Below are 17635 nucleotides of genomic sequence, written 5' to 3'. Positions count from 1 at the left end.
ATGCTTAGTTCTGTATCACTTTGCAAGGCATCAACTTGATTCACTTTCTCCTTTTGCTGAACAGAGAATAAACTCTTCTCTTGGATTTTGTCTTCCTCATTTTATTCTCCTGGTCTTTAAAGGATGCTTTCTTGCTGTTCTTCAGGTTCCTACTGCTCGTATCTGGTTTTGCATCTTGGCCTCTCTTGGGTTATGCCTGGGGTTATTCTCCTGCCGTTCTGTTGTTCAGGTAATAGTGACCAGACACAGATTCTTCTATGCCTTTGGTTTTTTCTTCTGTTTGAGTCCAACAAAGCGCTGATGGCCATGTGAGTAGGCAATGGTGTAGCACTTCATATTAGTCTGGGATTAACTGCCCTGTTTGCCATGTGAGCCCAAGACTGTAATAATGGAGTTAGTTCTGAAACCAGAACTTTTGCCTGCATCTTCCTTTTGTGCACAAATATTTAACTCAGGTCTTTAATGTAAGCCATTCTAACTGGATATATAAATTTTCTTCCCCCACTTCAAAGATCTATCTTTCAATACCTGTAACACTTAGGAATCAACAAGAAATTTTCAAAGCAATCTACCAGATGTCTATCCTTACTAATCATCTTCCCTTTAAATGCCAGATCATTCTGATTGCTCTGGAGGAAACTCATTTTCTCTTTTAGCAAACAGTTATTAGGTGTGTATGACACTGTTTTACACCACAACGACACAGACTCCAAACTTCGGGAGGCTGAAAATGACTCCTTTATTTTTCGGATGTGTCTCCCTTTTATACTATTCTACACAGACCAATTCGATTGGTGAAACAAAGACAAACCTCTTCAATCACATTGGTCAGACCAGAGGGACATCAAGAACAAGTCCCTCCTAGGGAAAGGAATGAAAACATAGATACAGTTTACAAAAACATATCTCTTGTTTACAAAAAATTCCCTGGGAAAAGAATTTCAGAAAACCAAAACATCTCAGGCATGAAACCAGGGCTACATGTGTATTCTCTGTATAAAAAGAAAATTTAGTAAAAATATTTCTGACAGTCCTCTGGGGTTCACTAAAATATTCTTCAGACACTAAATGGACTTCTGCAAATCTCTTGGACTTTTCTCCTCTCCCAAAGTTAATTTAGTATTGGTATCCCTTAGTTATGGTCATAGCCAATAGTGAATGTAATAGCTAAGCAGGTCATGCAAATGTTTTCATGTGTCTCTCCTTTTCAGCTTTGTTGGAGGTGAGAAAATAGCACAAATTTCTGGAACTTTTCCATGCAGACTGGCTCCTGTTCTCTGTGAATTGAGAACCGTGTCTTGGATCACATGGTTATGCTGGCAGGAGGAGTTGGAAACTTTTTTCATGTTTCTTAAAGACCCTGGCATTTGACACAAAAACTGGCCAGACTCTGCAAGTGCAAAGTCTGGTTGTTTCATGTTGGCACTGGAAAAAATACAAAACCAAAAAGGACATTACTTTAAGCTTAGTAGTATTAGTGACAGTGAAATAACACCTCGTACCCCTTTAGGTGGTGGATACAGAATGCCCTACTGCAGATATCACAATAGTTAGAATTTTAGAAAAGACTACATTGATACCTTGAAAAAATACTGGAACAAACAGTGCTTTCTACCTTATTAAAGGTTATTGCACCTGTAGGTAATTCCTTCCTGTCCCTTTCCTGAAATTCATGTATGAAAAGTAGGTTATAGCTATGGGACCATAATGAAGGTTAGGGGCAAGAAACTCATATGCCAGGATGAATGGAAGTGTGAGGATTTGGGATTTTGTCCCAGAATTTCCATTTGATGTTATTTAAAACTGAAGATCAGTGCTAGACTGTGTGACCAGCTCTAGGTGAGTGTACTATAGTATGTACTATGTACTATAGTTAAGCTATATAATGTTTGTTTATATCCTGGCTCTTATGGAGCTGCTCCTTTAACAGGAGGCCTGTGATGAGTCGAACAATGTAAAAGTGGTCCATCTCACACAGCCTCACTTCAGGCATCCAGCATCAAAGCTTGGATTAGGAGTCTCAGCTTCTTATAAAGACAGTGCATTTTGGTGCATATGTGTGCCCAGACTCACTTCATGAAGATCCCAGTGGCTGAGACCTTCAGTTAGACCTTCCACACAAGGGAATTTGAGTTTCAGTTGCACTGTGGGCTAAACATTTGGCAGTGTGTCAGTCTTGTAGGAATTGCTTCCATAACTCTGGGCTGCCCCCTGCAAAATCCTCTCTTGCAAGAGAGGCATGTCCACTTTGCCAGAAAGTCCTGTGAGAGGACTTTTAAACTAACCTGATCCAAAAGCACAAGCATTGAAGGGAGGGCTGTAAGAGGTAATTCTGAAGAAGCCACAGGAACAAGTGAAATGGAAGCACAGGGCAGTGCTGATGAGAGTCTCTAGGGCTGAAGAAAGCCAAGAATAAAGTATGTCTATGTCTGGGAACCCTGATACCTCCACAGCCTGGCAGGGTGGTTATTCTGTACAAACCAGGAAGGCTGGAGCCTCTCCTTCCTGAGAGGAGATGGAGTGTCCTTCTGTGAGAGAACAATAAAGACATGAATTGAACAATTATGTTGCAAAATGAGCCTTTAATCATGCTCTGGGACAAGCAGGTAGGTGACTGTTTTTTTATCTCTTTTCCAAAAGGTATCACCTCCCCTGTCGGAATGTTTGGTTTCAGCCAGGTGCTTACACAGATTCCCTGTCCAGGAAGCTTCCTGCTTTAACTTTGTCAGGACACAACCTATTAGCAGATGGGCCGATCCCAGATCAAAAGTTGAGCTTGAAGAGAGCATCCTTAAACTTTTGCAGTGTGTAGGTTTTGGCTGAGATCTTATCATGGTTACCCTAATGTGATGCTGTGCAGGATCTGTTTTCATCAGGGGTGCTGTTGTCCACAAGGCTTCATTTTCAGTGTAGTTAAACAAAGACCATAATGGATTCTTCACCAAAGTACAGGCCAGCAGGCTTGCAACTTCATTTATCCAAGCAAACTTCTGAGTTTTCCTCTAATTTGATACCTCACAGAAGGAAATCTCACTTTAAGTGAGTTACACCTAAAGCAAGGGATGGGAGCTGTGTATTTCAGTGCAGTCCCTTCGGGAATTACAGCAACAAACACAAAAATTGCCCAAGACTCTCGTATGTGGGTGGCGGCAGCCAGTGTCTGCCAAGGAGAGGGCACGGCGTTTGGGAGCAGAGGAGGAGTACAGCAGTGACCATCCATCACATTGTGGTCCCTTTAAATCATCATCTCCACTTGGCAGCTCCGATATTTCAGTGTTGCTATAGCAAATCTCCATGGCAATGACCCTAATCAGGGAAGGGGGGATGCAGAAGGGGCGCATGCTCAGAGTGGCTGCTGGAGCCTTGCCTGCTCACCACAGCTGCTCCAAGGGTCTGGCACACAGGCGAGGACAAAGATCAGGTACTGGGCAAGCTGGTCCTTGGGGTGCATCTGGAGCCCATGGCGTGTCACCGCAGTGGGGTGTGCGAGGGGGTTTGTGTGTGCACGGGGTCTGTGCTTATTTCTCATCCCCTTCTTTGTGAGGAGCGTGCAGGGAGCAAACTGCTGATTTTTCACTGCTCCTCCTCGTTCCAGGCAGGGAAGACAGCTTGAATTATTGATGAGAGCAATGGCGCTGCCGTCCGTATGGAGCGAGATGCGTGTGGGAATCCTGCTGCTCTCGGTGCTCAGCCTGCTCAGCGCCAGGCTCGTGGGGGCTGGCCAGGACTCCGGGAATGTCATTCCTGCAGAAAGTAGGTACCTGCTGCACCCTGTCCTGCCTGCCTTCCTCCACTGCTCCCACAGCAGCCACACGGGCACTCAGCTCCACGGGAACTTTGTGTTGCCTTGATAAACGGGGGAGTAATGATGAGTTTGTGCCATGTCAGCAAAGCACGTGAAAAAAACTGTCATAGAAACAGCGAGCAAGCAAAGGATTAGTAGTTATTTCGGAAAAAAATGCTAACTGCATACTCTTAATTTTCATTTGAACTTGTACTCAAGCTCTTTGTTTGAAGGTCTTTTAGATCTGCTTTTTGAGAGTTTCGTTTTGTTAGATAGTTTTAATTGATATACACAGATTTGCCACAATACATATGGTGTCCTTACTAGTCCGAGTACTGTTAGAAGGAAATTTGTGTGTATTTCTGCAGGGGCATTGCATCTTGCTTATTTTAGTATTTGGTTGGAAAAATAGGTCAAGTTCAACTTTCTTGTAGGTACTACAAATCAACACAGGGGATGTTTACCCAAACAGTGCATTTGTAAAGCAAATATAAGTTTCTGAAATCCTGCAAACCTGAAAAATAAATAAACATGACACACTGGCTTGAGCACACCACGGATCTGGGAGCTTTTGAATTTGGATCACAGTTCTATATGAGCTTCCTCTGTTATTTTGAGTAAGTCTGCAAACTTTCTCAGCTCCAAAATTAGGCGATAGTTCAAAGTCATTAGGGGATGGAGTCAATATTCTCAGGGTGGTTTGGTGACAGCAAGTGGGAAGTAGCCACTCATTAGAAACATAAATTGTCCTCTGGAAAAAAACCCAAAAAGCAAAGAAAGATAATTGCATAAAAACAGATCTCTAGTTCTTAGTCATGCTTATGTTGTATCACAGCTATCTTTTTTTATGACTACCAGAATATTTAATACAAGGTCTGAATTTGTCACTACATTTTATTCTCAATTAATTCCATTAGATGGAACTAATGGAACTTAGGTGTTGAATTTCCCTCTTCTTTCATTCTCTGATTTTTTTAATTAGGGCTGAGTTTTGTTCTATTCTAAACCAGACCTCACTACTATTTTGTGTGTCTGTTTCCTAGGAATTCGTTAATTCTAATAAGTTTTGTGATGAGTAGCCCATTTTATCTCCTCAAAGTGAACATCAGGCTTGGAAAATAAATTGTATGTACCCTTTGTGTGTCAGTGTTAGCAGAGGCAAGTCAACACATTGGGGAAAATGTGTACAGTGGTTTCTTTTTCTACTTGTGTAGTGAAAACTCCCAACTGAATTGTAGAACAAAACTCTAGGCCAGGGTTTCTGACCCAAGTCTCACAGAATTATAAAACCATGGAAAGGTGGGAAGGGCCCTTTAGAGCTCATCCAGTCCAACACCCTGCCATGGGCAGAGACATCTTCCACTTGGTCAGGTTGCTCAGAGTCGAGTTCAAGCTGACCTTGAACATTTCCTGGAATGGGGCATCCATCACCTCTCTGGGCAACCTGTGCCAGTGCCTCACCACTCTTGCAGTAAAAAACTTCTTCCTCAACTAATTTAAATGGACCCTCTTTTATTTCAAAACCATTACCCCTTGACCTATCACAACAGGTCCCACAAAATAATTCTGTCCCATCCTTCTCACAGTATCAAGGAGTCTTTTTACCATCTTATTACCATCCTCAAGCCAGGCTGTGGAGTACCTTGAACAGCTTTTTAGGAAGATTCTTTGTCTTGTCTTACTCCTGAATGTAAGAGTGTGGAATGAAGGGCAGGTAAGAGTGTGGAATGAAGGGCAGGTCAGAGTGTTTCTGTGGCAGTGCTCCTGCACAGACACACTGCCCCATCCCAAGGAACAGAGGCTGTGAGCATTGCTACAAAAGCATGATGCTATTTGTGTCTGAGACCAAGCCAGGAGCAAGGCTGTCAGATGATTGTGAATTGTAAATTGTTTAGGGCTGCTGCAGGGACAGAGTTTTAAAGCCACAAGAAATTCCTGATGCTCCTCATCAGCCACTTGTTGGGAGAGAGCTGCATAGCTCCTAAATGCTCCAGACACTTTCCTTTGCCTGTTAGGGCTCTTCCTGATGGTTAACCTATGAAACTCTTCCCTTAGGACATGGATGCTAAACGTTTGCATGAGATTGCAGAACCCATTGGTTAAATTCAAGGGAAAAAAAATCCTAGAAAAGGTTGCTAGAAATAGGGCCATTTCCTCTGGCTCAGGAGCTGCCTTAGCATATTGCTGAGACCTGGGAGGGTCTTTGGGAATGCATCCCTCCAGACTTGCCCTATTCTTATGCTCTTCCCAGGCACCCAGTGCTGGCCACAAAGGTCTCATCTACAACAGTGCCCAAGGATGCCCCCTGGCATGGGGAGATGACTGTACCAGTAACCTGCTAGAATGGACCCTGGCACACTTGTGTCCATGATAGGAGGCCAGTTGTCTATCAGGAAGACAGAGCTGACTGTTCCAGAGTGGAGCTATCCCATGCTCTCAAGGCTTGGGAATGCTCCCAGACTTTAAATACTCCTCAAGACATGTAGATTGTGGGAGGCTGGACACTGGGTCAGGCACTCACTTTGATGGATCTAGTACAGACACTCCTGGATCTTTTCCTTCTTGATGCTCCACTGGGCATGTCTCATCAAGGAGCTGATCCCCGTAGGCACTGACCCATTTAGGGAGCACTGTCTCTGCAGCATGACCACACACTTTCCCTATTGCTGGCACTTAAGTCCTTACTGTCAGCCCAGGCAAACTGCTGGTTTTGGGACCCTGGATGGCCCAGAGGGGAAAGAAGTCTCTAGTGCACCTTCTTAACAGTGATATGGGATGGACATGGACCATATTTAGTGTCCTTCTGCAGGGAAGAGCAGTGTGGTGTTGGATGCTTTTCTCTGCTCCCAGGTGTGTGACACGGCACTGGCAGCACGCCCTTAGCAGGAACACTCCCGCATGGACCACACAGTGTCTCTCTCCCACTCGGTGGGAGGAATGTGTCCCTCCTGCAGCATCATGAGCAGGACAGGGGCAGAATGCTCCGTACAAGTGTGGGAGGTGCAGGAGTCACAGGAGAGGAGCATGAGAGTGAGTCACAGATCCTTTTAGCGTTGCAGAGAATTCCTGTCCTGTGTGTGGCACTGAGATCTGGCTCGGAGCACCATCCCCTGTTCTCTGCCCATCACACAGCCAGGCACAGCTTTTTATGCATAGTTCTAATTAGCAATTATTAATTGTGTCCTTATACTTTATTCACAACACTTAGCATATGCAAAAGACTGTTCAAGTTTGAAGTGGTGCTACTAATAATCACAGATTATTTTCTTTAAAGTTCTCTGCAATCCACTAGGGAAAAAAAAAAAGTTATTTCCCCAACCTCCCATTGCATTTATAACTCAGATCACCCACTGTGAAAGCTAAAATATGGAATCTGAAGACAAGAAGCTGGTCAATCTGTTTTCATTAGCCAAGGTGCATGAAGTACAAAGAATTAACACCAAGTATATGCAAGGGAAAGTAAATTAGACGTACACAGTGCTTTCAGTTCCAGTTCTTCACCAAGAAGAAGCCAAGAAACATATTTTTTCTCTTCCCCTACTTCTCCCAAAACATACACACATACAGTCTTTGTGCTGACAGGAATCATTTAAAGAGTTATAGCTGACTCTTGATAATTCTCATTATGTTAATCCACAGACCTGTTCAGTCTCCCTGTGAATGACAGTCTGTTTCCAGCTGTCAGCAAGGAATTAATAGCATAATTAATGCTATGGTGTGCTATACTTTGCTATGGTGTGACTGAAGATTTGGTTTTGTGACTGCTTTAAGCTGATGTAAGCCTGTGCTGCCTCTGCCCTTCTCCTCTGCATAACCTGGTCTCCTCTCCTTGCACTATTTCTTGTCCTGGCCCCAGAACTTGGGCATTCCGGATCTGCTCTGGGGTAAAAAAATCAGTGATCCAGCTGATGGAGGAGCTGCATTGTCGCTCCTGCTGTGAGCAAGGGGAAGTGTGAGATGCCATAGCCAAGGACAGAAAGCACAGTGGGATTGCTCCTATTGGCAACAGCACATACTTAGATTTGTTTGGCAAAACAGAGGCCTAGACATATTTCTGTTGGGGAAATGTCCATGGGCACCTTGCTGAAAATATTGTGGACATGAAGAGAGATCAAATCCACCTAGATGGCCAGCTTAGCAGCTCAATTCATTCTGGAAAGCAGACCGAGACAGAGAGTGTTGGAGAACATCGAAGTCAGAAGTGGGACAAAGTTGGTGATTATTTAATAACCGTCTCTTCCACTGCAAAAATTAGAGGCAGGAAATGAAAGCAGCAGATGTCAACTTCAGAGCAGACAGGAATGGTATTTTGTTCACTCAGTGAATAGTTGAGCTGTGGAACTCATCGCCACAGGATGTTGCAATGACAAAAGTTTACATGGATTCAGGAAGCAACAGTGCAAATTAATGTGAGAAAAATTCATAGAGGGCTTATCAGATGTAGAAACACCAGCCAGACGCAGGATATCCTCCAGCCTCCTGGTAGGCTAGAAGAACATTGCTAGACACTTATTCTTATATCTTCCTCAAATATCTGCCATTGGCTGCTGGCTCCCAGGAGGCAGGGATGCTGACCTGACCCAGAGACAGCAGTGCCTGTAGAAGGACCCTCAACCATGGAGTACAGCCCAAGAAATGACATTAAAGAGTGAATATCCTGTCATGTGGTGAAACTGGCTGCATGTGCACTCTGACTTTGGAGGGCAATGCTGTGTTAGGAGCTTTGCAGGTGCTGATTCAGGACACCCAGAGCTGCACAGGCAGGTGTCCTCTGTGCCACCACCCTTCTCCTGCAGAAGATGCTTTGATACCAGGGCAGCTGCTTTCCCAGGGCTGGCAGAACTGAAATAACCACTTGGCAAGGTTGTGCCATTCCACTAGTACCTCCCTGTCCACACAGGAACACTTGGCTGTCACAAATAACCAGTGAATGATCCCACATAACCATCCCAACACAGCTTTCACATAGGCCTGGGAAGACTTGCTGCATGAAAAGCAGTGACAGATCATGGAATTCATGGCTCTCCTCAAAAGTGCTTTGTCCCCACGGCAGAAACAGGAGACATTAATTTATCACCTGATTTTTTTTTTCTTTTTTTTCGCCTTCAGGTTCTGATTTTGACAACACTTTGGTGCTTGTCAGCACTTCAGGGCATGCAGCACCTCCCCGAGGTGGAACCAGGGCAGGGTATTTCTGAGCAGAGCAGAGCGAGGGGAGGGAGCAGGGCATGATACCGAGCAAATGATGGATTTGCTGACAGCAGTCTGAGCATGCAGGTTCTTTCCAAGGGCTCTGTTTTGTGATCTGAAGTGGAAACAATTAAATTACTGAAATACGGAAAGCAGGAGGGGGTTGAGTGTCTTTAAAGTGTGCTCGAAACCATCCTGTCACTACTCCTGTGCCCATAGAGGCAGAGTCTTTGTGAGCAATACTGTTCTGATAGAGGTGGGGACTTTTCATCTCGTCACAGCTTGGGAATTAAGTCCCTAGCTTGATCCCCAGGTCTCCCTGAGATGTCACTTTCATGGAGGGGAGATGGAGAAGGACAGGTGGCAGAGAAACTCCTGAATAGACCAAAACCCCTAAGAGGCTTGCTGAGGAGTGAAAAGCACTCTGGCTGCTCTCTTCCTTCATGTACAACTGAGAAGGCAGTGCTGGCAGCAGGGTGCCAGGCACAGATGGGTGCTGCAGTGCTGCTCAGCAGGTCCCTGGCTCCAGACAACTCCCAGCCATCTCAGCTGCAGCTCTGCACCCTCTTTGCTTTGGTAGAGCAGCACAGGTGGCTGCATGTGGACAAGAATTTCAGCACTCCCCCCAACACGGGATCTCTGCGATCAGTGTGAAATGTTGTCTTTCCCCATTCCCCCTGCATCTCCTCCAGTGTCTGCAATTTCTTCTTCTGAAAACTCACATATCATTAACTTCAGTCAGAGATTGGTGCAGCGTGAATCCTGGCAGAGCAGAAATGGCCAGGTTCAGAAGTGAGCCATTTTAGTGGTTGTCAAGTCCCCTCCTCCGCTCTCTGCCTTTTCCCTGCCCTGCCCCTCTGTGCACACACACTGGCAGCAGCTGCAGAGCCAGTGGGATGCTTTGCATTCCTGGCAAAGAAAAAATACAGCAGCAGGTGAAAGGAAGCAAATACAGATCTGGCACCGTCCCTTGCCAAGCTGCTCTGTAAGAGCTCCTGTAAAAACAGACCTGCTTGTCTGGTTCCTGAACCACTGCAAACTGCTATTTTCAGTGTATCTGGTAAGAACTAACCCATGTCTGAGAAGGGGTAAGGATTTCAGTTTTAAGGGGAGAGGCTGGGGGCTGAAGCAGCAGGCAGAGTCAAGTCTGGGCCGTGTTCAGAAAAGCACACACACAGCAAAGTACTCTTTGTGGTTTTTGCTGATCTTCTCACATTTGCACAAAGATAGATACAGGCAGCCCTAATTTTGCACACATGCAGGTGTGGGTGCCTGGTAAGATGGAGTTTTTCCTGGCAAGGTGTCTGAGTATTCCTCCTCTGTACTGCTAAACTCCAGATTTCCCGCTATGACAGTGATGTGTTCTGCCTCTCTCGGCAGGCCGTCCCTGTGTTGACTGCCATGCGTTCGAGTTCATGCAGAGGGCGTTGCAGGATCTAAAGAAGACGGCGTACAACCTCGACACGCGGGTATGTGTTTCTGCTGGAATGCTTCCCCTAAGCCTTTATCTCCCAGCGGCCAGGTTTGCCTGTCTGGGTACAGCAGACATGACATCTCTGCTGACTCACTGCCATCCCAGCAAATAGGTTTATCCCAAGCACAGATTATTTTTTTCACAGTCTGCAGAGGTTCATTAATGATCATCTAGTCTGACTTCTTGCATAACAGCCTAAGGAATTACCTCAGACAGTCCCTGCACCAAACGAAGAAGGAAAGAAGATGTACAAAGGAGAGGAAAACAAGACAGGTGATCTACTCGCTGCCTCACAACATTGCTTCCAAGCTGTGGACTGACTATTCACTGGGCAGGAGCAGAAATGAGCAGGAGAGGAAGAAGGTGTCAGGCAGGGCTGGCAGAGGAAAGGGAAACACACACACCCTTTGCTTATGGATTGATCCTTGGTGAAAAAGGGAGAAGAACATTTTTTCATGCATTTGTCACAGCACACAGGGGATTCTGCCACTTCACATGCCAGTCTCCAGAGGTCTCAGTGAACAAAATGAGGGTGTGTTAAATGCCCCGGTTTTAGTAATTTTAGTGTGGGTTCATAAATATGTGCAAACTGGCTAGGGTAGGATTTACCACAGTGGTTCTGCTGCTGTCTGTAGTTTGCAAGAGGCAGGAGATCTCTATCCTTTGATAAAGGCCCTCCATGCGTGTGTTGTCCTACCTCTCCTCCCTTTGAGTGGGGCCATCTCTCTTGGCAGGTGAGAAGGGCTCCTTGCTCCTCTACAGTCACACTCAGCTCAAACTGTCATTCCCAGCAAAGCCAACCAAAGGGACATAAATAGTGCGTCTCAAACCATGAGGCAATTATGTAGCTTTGCCTTTGGTTTCTTGTGACCTTGGGGAGCCATGTCAGGCCCTATACAATAAAGTTGGAGTGACTTCAGCTTTCTTGAGCTATCAATAGCAAAATGATTAGGACAAAGTTCTGAGCATGGGTTACATTCCAAAAGTTTCCCATGCACTGGAGTAATAATAAATAACTCTTAAGTGGTAAAGTGTCAGTAGAGGGGCTTTACCTCCAGCAGCTGTGCTGGGCTCTTCTGGTGCATAGCAGACTTCCCACCTGTTTGGATTAGGGTCAGCTGAAATGTTTTGTACCTACACATGACATGTCAAGACCAGGTGCAATTGCAGCTGTGCTGGTTCATATACTGTCAACAGGCTTTATGTGGGAAGTTAAGGATTTTTTTGAATGCAAGGGAGGCAGCACAATTCCTTGATACCACCCACTGAGATATTCAGATATGTCTGTGATGTCTGTTCTGTCTGGAGAGTGGACTGAGGATGCAGCCCACCAGAGAGCAGCGCTGTCTTGGAAGAGGTGAGGCAGAATATAAAGGCAGAAGCTGGTCCCGGGGTGCCAGAAGATAAACTTCTGTTTTTGTGAGGAGCTGGACAGGCCTGATATGCCAAGGCACTGACTGAGACAGCTCCCAGTGTTACAGAGCAAGGGGCATAGGAACAGTGCATCACAAAACCAAACAGAACCAGTTGTTTGGAAGATCACCCATCCTCTAGACAACTGGGCTTAATACTACTAGTAAATAAAGGCTGTATTACTGTACACCTTTCCCAGCCTTTAGATTGATACTCCAAAGGGCTTTCTAACAGAGATGCTTTGGTTAAACACAAATTACTGAGTGATGCAGAGATACTAAAGTGTGTTGAAGTCCAGGGCATTCCTCTGGATGCCCTGGGAGGCCACAGACCTGAGCAAGGGGGTTTGAGATCTGTACAGGGGGGTTTTGGAGCTGTACAGGGGGGTTAGAAACCTTGGCACAGAGCTCAGAAAGACACTGCCTTTGACTTCAGTCCATGGGAACGGCTTCCAACATTGAGGGAAGAATTACGAACCACAAAGATGTGAAAAAAGTAGTTTAGTTTGGTATAAGATAAAAAATGATGTAGTTTTGAGTTTTTAAAATATAAGTACGTAAGAGACAAGATAGAAAATTTAAGGTGTTGCCCTTAGTTCTTCCTTCTTCTCCCCTGGCCTCCATCTTTTGGTGATGGTAGCACAAAGTAGTTTAAGAAAATTGGATTAAAGTTGACCATTTTAGTATAAGTGATAAGTATTAAAATATAAGTATAAACAGGTAATACGAAACCTTCTGTATAAAGGGACTGCGATGTCCCACTGTAGGGGGAGTCACCTCGTGTCCTAGCTGCTGTTCAAATCTCAGCTGGGCACAAAAATCATTTTAAAATATGAAACAATAAACAACACAAAATATCAAGAGAACAAGACCTTGAAGACTCCGCTTCTTTCTTGAGACCTGGCTCAGAGCTTTCAGAGAGAAAAAAGACTTTTTACCATCTTTAAGCTCGAGTGAGGAGACCAAACCCGACAAAAGTGAAATACAGCAGCCAAGGCTCTACAAATGGCACACTATGGCCTTCTATACTCTGAAAGGTAGATCTCCCATACCCTTATTCCACTGCTGATGCTTGGCTCATGCTGACCAGCTATAATTTCTCAAGTTTGACACACAACTTCATTGAATAACTCCTAAGTCTTGGAAATTGTTGTTACAAGGGAACAAGCTCCATGTAGGATTGCTCCTGCATATCAGGGACTTTCTAAGCCAATGCCATCGAGGCCACAATTAATTTTTGTAATTGATACCTCTCTTTCACAGTCTTTCAGTTTGCAATTGAGTGCTCCCAGAGCTGCTCTTCCTGCCTGTAAATAGTCCTAAGTGACGCCCAGGCAGAGCTTGTGGTAGCAGTGACAGCTTGTTGGCATTACTGTGAAATCCAATAAGCCTGTTTGATGTTAAGATGATTCTATGATTTCTCCTGGGCTCCCAACAATGGGAGCATTCACTCATCCAAGATTTCATTGTGCAAGCAGGGAGCAGTGTTTAACAGTGCCTGCCATTGCACTAAGCTGATAAGTGAAAGCAGGCAAGGAATGTGAACAAGCCCTCTTTAATGCAAAGGTGGGTGTCAAAAGTTTGAGTTGAGGAGGATATAGGGTTGGGGAGGGGAGGGAAAGCCGTTCTGAAGCAGGCTGTCCTGCACAAGCTTGCAGTCTGAGAACAAGAAATGAATAACAGAGTGGGCACTGCTGGGGGACAGAGGCACGGCTGCCCAAGCAAGGCAGGAGGGGAGCAGGACCCACACAGGAGTGCCCAGATACTCCTTTGGGCACTGCCTTTGTCAACCAGCCCTTTGCTGCGTGTAATGTGTCAGGAGGTACCAGGTCAGAGGACCACCAGCAGACTGAAGAGCTTGCTGCTTCACAGAGCTTTGAGATAATTTCTTAACAAATGGGTTTCAACCTCTAATGGGTTTTTGCAGTGTAGATGGGAAACTCATTCAGAGTGAATTTAAGCCCACTAAGTTATTTTGTTCTTCCCTCAAGAAGCTCTTCAAAGCCAGTCTGCAAACTGCTTGAGGGACCGCAGACCACAGGGTGAAAACCACAAGATATGGTCAGGAAAAGGTTTCTCTTCAGTCACAATTGTACTTGCTGATATGAATTCCTTGCACCAACAATTTTGAGTCTCATGAGAAACTGGCTTCTGAAATGATGGCACCATGCAAAAGATTCAGCTTTTGTTTCTCCAAAAGTGTGACAAGAATCTACAAAATATTTAAGTTATTTGATCACAATTAAATAAATGATACTTGAATATCTTTATAGAGCTAAAATTCATTTTCCCCCCCGTATACAGTGAAAAAAAAAACACTTGGAAATGCTTTTCCACTAAGGAGCTCCAAATACAACAGCAAGAAATTTTAAATTATGTATATTGGGAATGGTCTTTAAGCTTTTGCTCGAGTGCTGATAATAAAGAAATTGTCAGTAATTTAACTCAGATTGAAATAGGAACCACTCACTCAGACCTAGATCTGCCCTGAAAGATTATGAGTTTCAGACAACAGGGTTAGACTGACAGCTGGATTCAACTCAGAGTTTTCTAGACAGCCAGCAGTGTAACTGAGAGCACAACTGGCTCTTCAGCACTTGCTATCTGGTGCAATTAAATTATACAGGACTGAAGGCATGGTCAACAGGAAGCCATCAATCACCACGAAGGAATTAAGAGCAGTGCAGTAGAAAGTGGAATTTGTCGCAGCGCTTATAAAGGACGCTTTAATAATTTTGACAGCCTACTCCCTAGAAGTTAGCTGTGAAAATGAAAACATTCAAACTATAAAAATACTCCTCCTGCATCTCAGTTCTGAATATACTCATTTCATCACTTCTTCTGGATGAAAACCAGCAATAATAACTATGATTTTTCACTCAGCAGAGCACCTTGGCTACAGCTGTGCAGAGGGATTAGATCTAATCAATTATATACTCTTTTAAAGCAATATATTCAGTCCTTTGATTTCATGGGTTTTTGTTTGGGGTTTTTTTTCAGACAGAAGCCCTCCTCCTGAGAGCAGAAAAGAGAGGCCTGTGTGATTGCTTTCGTGCAATACACTGAAATAAGCACTGGGATTTGGCCAATGGACATTTACTCATTTTTAAAATGCTGTTCAGTAAATTACAGGAAGATACAGAGTGCAAGTTCTGCCCCACCATAAGGAAAAGGATTTTTATCAAAACAGGTATAGCTCAGTTAGATTATTTTTGCTTTGTTGTGGTTTATCATTACTCTATGTGATATTGCATCTGCTGAAATGTCAAGAGAAGAAACAGTGCCAAAGTCTTGCTTATGGGTTTTATGCAAGGATAGCATCCTGCTTTTTTGGTATTTCAAGCCAAAAGTTGTCCTTGGACTCTCAGGCCAACCTCTTGGCTTATGTGAAATGCCATAGATCTGTGAAAGTCAGTGAAGTCAAATTTTTTAATGTATTTATAGAAGAATAACATGAAAAAGAAGCAACTTTGCCATGATGCATAGATAAATATTTACAAACAAGCAGACTTGGCATTATATAGAAATTAATAGTCATCACTGACTGGTTGGCAGTCCAAGGAAGGGATTTGTTCCCCAATTGTATCAATAGTCCAGTGCAAAGCAGACACAGTTATCTGTCTCACAATTTTAATTTCTTCAGAGCCACACAGTAGCTGTGATCTTTTTGGGGAGATTTATTAAGTATCTAATGTGATCAGTAACATTTGTAATCACATGAATACTGCCTGGCAGTTGAAATGATTGCGTTTGCCAAAATCTTCTGGAGAAGTGTCTTTCATTAAGCAAATCACATGCTGGATTGAACCACTCAAACTGGCCTCTACAGAGAGCTTTGGCAGAGAGCCTACACAATGCTTGCCTGCCCAGGAGTCTCTTGTAAGCTGTATTTGGGAAATACTTAAATTCTACCAAAATGGTCCTTAGCTCTTGCATGGACTCTGCACTCCGTCAGGGTGGGTTACAGTGCTGATGCTATTTGTATTCCTGCTGCAGTGTGAGACAAGAGAGAATATTTTAAGCAGTGTAGTAGTAGTAGTAGACAAAAAGATTGTGCCTTGTTATTCTTTAAAAGAGAATAGCAAATTCTTTTTCATTGTTTACATTTTTTCCTTTATTTTGGGAAGGAGAACAGAAAATGGCCCCAGTGGAAAGTTCCTGTTGATACAGATTTTTCATTGGGCTTAAAACATCATCCCCAAAGCAGAGATTTGTGTATCAGCTCAAGCATCTATGTACAGGCTAGAAACTTTTATACAAACAAGAATATTGGAGCAGGATCAACAAAAATCAGGTTTTTAAAGTCATTTTACTAATTCTTATGAGTATGTTTGTCTTTCCATAAGTGGCTGGTGGCCTTAATATTTTGCTCTCAGCCTGGTCAGTAAATTGGGATTGAAGCTATCTGTATGCTTCCAAACTGCTTCTCTCCCATTTTGTCTACAACATCAAACACAGGGAAATGGGGAACTTTGACCCACTGCCAACTTACTATTTCATGTGCAGTCAAACTCAGTAACACAAAGGAATGTGCTGCCATATATTTTGCCAAAGTTTTTGAAAAGTGTGTGGTTCTCAGCAAGGAAAAGCTCCCTTGCACCTGCATTTCAAATAAGAAATCTGCTTTGTCCTTTGTAGTATTCCAGCAAACCCCTTTATAGGTCCTTGGGACCTGTTTTGTGTACAAGAGAAGCAGCATGACACAGCAAGAGCTCCCTTCTGATAGCATCACACTGCACTGTGGCACTGGTCAGTCGAGCAAAAGAGGTTTTCCTCACACACCAAATTTTAGTGTACAATAAAAACAGTAGGATTAACACAGCTTCCTTGCAAAATACCAGCCTTTGGCTTCTTCACTCCCACTTATATTTAGACCAAAGTAATGCACAGCTTTTGAGCCAGCTTTTTGCAGGAGATGGAGTCCCAGCACTGAACCTGTGAATTTTCCAGCACAGCTCCCCTTGTCAGGGGGCAGCATGTCTATGGTTTGGTATTGCTATTGTGCATGCTTATTCTGCTGGTACCCTAAAGAATCTTGCAAAGTCCTGTTGCGAGAACTGGGAGGTTTTGTTCATGTTTTCATTTAGAAAAATGGTTGCTCACAGCTGAGTTTTGATATACGCAGCTTGTTCCAATAGAAAGGTGGAATGAATGACAAGTGGATGTTGTCTGACTCCCAAAGGGATCAGAGTGACACTGCAACTTTATGGCTGTAACAGAGTGATTATTCTGTACTTCTCTTTGTCTAGAATACAACACAATAAAAGGGCAAGATGCATTATAGTATTTGGTGTGGTTTGTTTCTGATTTGACAAATTGATGGTGCTTACGCATTAATTAATGTCTGCTCTTTAATTAAGTGGAAAATACACAGAGAAAAAATGCTATTTTTAATACAAAAATAAAAATATCTTGCATTTGGGCTAAATGTATTAATATATTCTTATTTGCTGAAGTAGATAATCCAACTCACTCTTATTTGAAATAAAGTTAGAGCAATGATTTTGTGGGCTTCATTAAGGACCCCTTACTCTATACTTGGTGGTTTTGATGAAGTTCCTTATAATTGTAGGATACCATGAAGAAAAAAATGTAGCTAGATAGTTTTAATTTATTTTTGCTCATGAAGTTAATTTAAATTCAGAACCCCTTTAGTCTCCACTTTACTAGAAGGAACTATGTATTTTGCAGCAGGATTTAATTGCAGGAGTGCTTAAAGCAGAAAGTTTTTTTCTCCCACCCAACACTTCCAGTACTTTTTTTGCTGCAGAGCCA

The 17635-nt window shown here is 43.6% G+C and overlaps 1 protein-coding gene across 2 annotated transcripts; it reads left to right on the top strand.

Moving 5' to 3' along the window:
• The first annotated feature begins 3239 nt into the window (after window positions 1-3239).
• NICOL1 (NELL2 interacting cell ontogeny regulator 1) lies at window positions 3240-17143 on the top strand. Of its 2 annotated transcripts, none has more exons than XM_066185294.1 (4): window positions 3240-3421; window positions 3596-3753; window positions 10355-10443; window positions 14861-17143. In XM_066185294.1, the coding sequence occupies exons 2-4, from the start codon at window positions 3621-3623 to the stop codon at window positions 14924-14926; spliced, it is 288 nt and encodes a 95-aa protein (XP_066041391.1). In that variant the 5' UTR covers window positions 3240-3421; window positions 3596-3620; the 3' UTR covers window positions 14927-17143. The 2 variants fall into 2 exon arrangements, with proteins under 2 accessions (XP_066041391.1, XP_066041390.1); XM_066185293.1 differs by having other exon boundaries at window positions 3349-3421; window positions 14865-17143.
• The last annotated feature ends 492 nt before the right edge of the window (window positions 17144-17635 follow it).

The sequence above is a fragment of the Chamaea fasciata genome, unplaced genomic scaffold (genome assembly GCF_029207755.1).
Source record: "Chamaea fasciata isolate MVZ Bird 193981 ecotype frontalis unplaced genomic scaffold, bChaFas1.0.hap1 SCAF_6, whole genome shotgun sequence".
Taxonomy (NCBI): Eukaryota; Metazoa; Chordata; class Aves; order Passeriformes; family Sylviidae; genus Chamaea; species Chamaea fasciata.
This window is presented reverse-complemented; position numbering and strand designations above follow the sequence as displayed.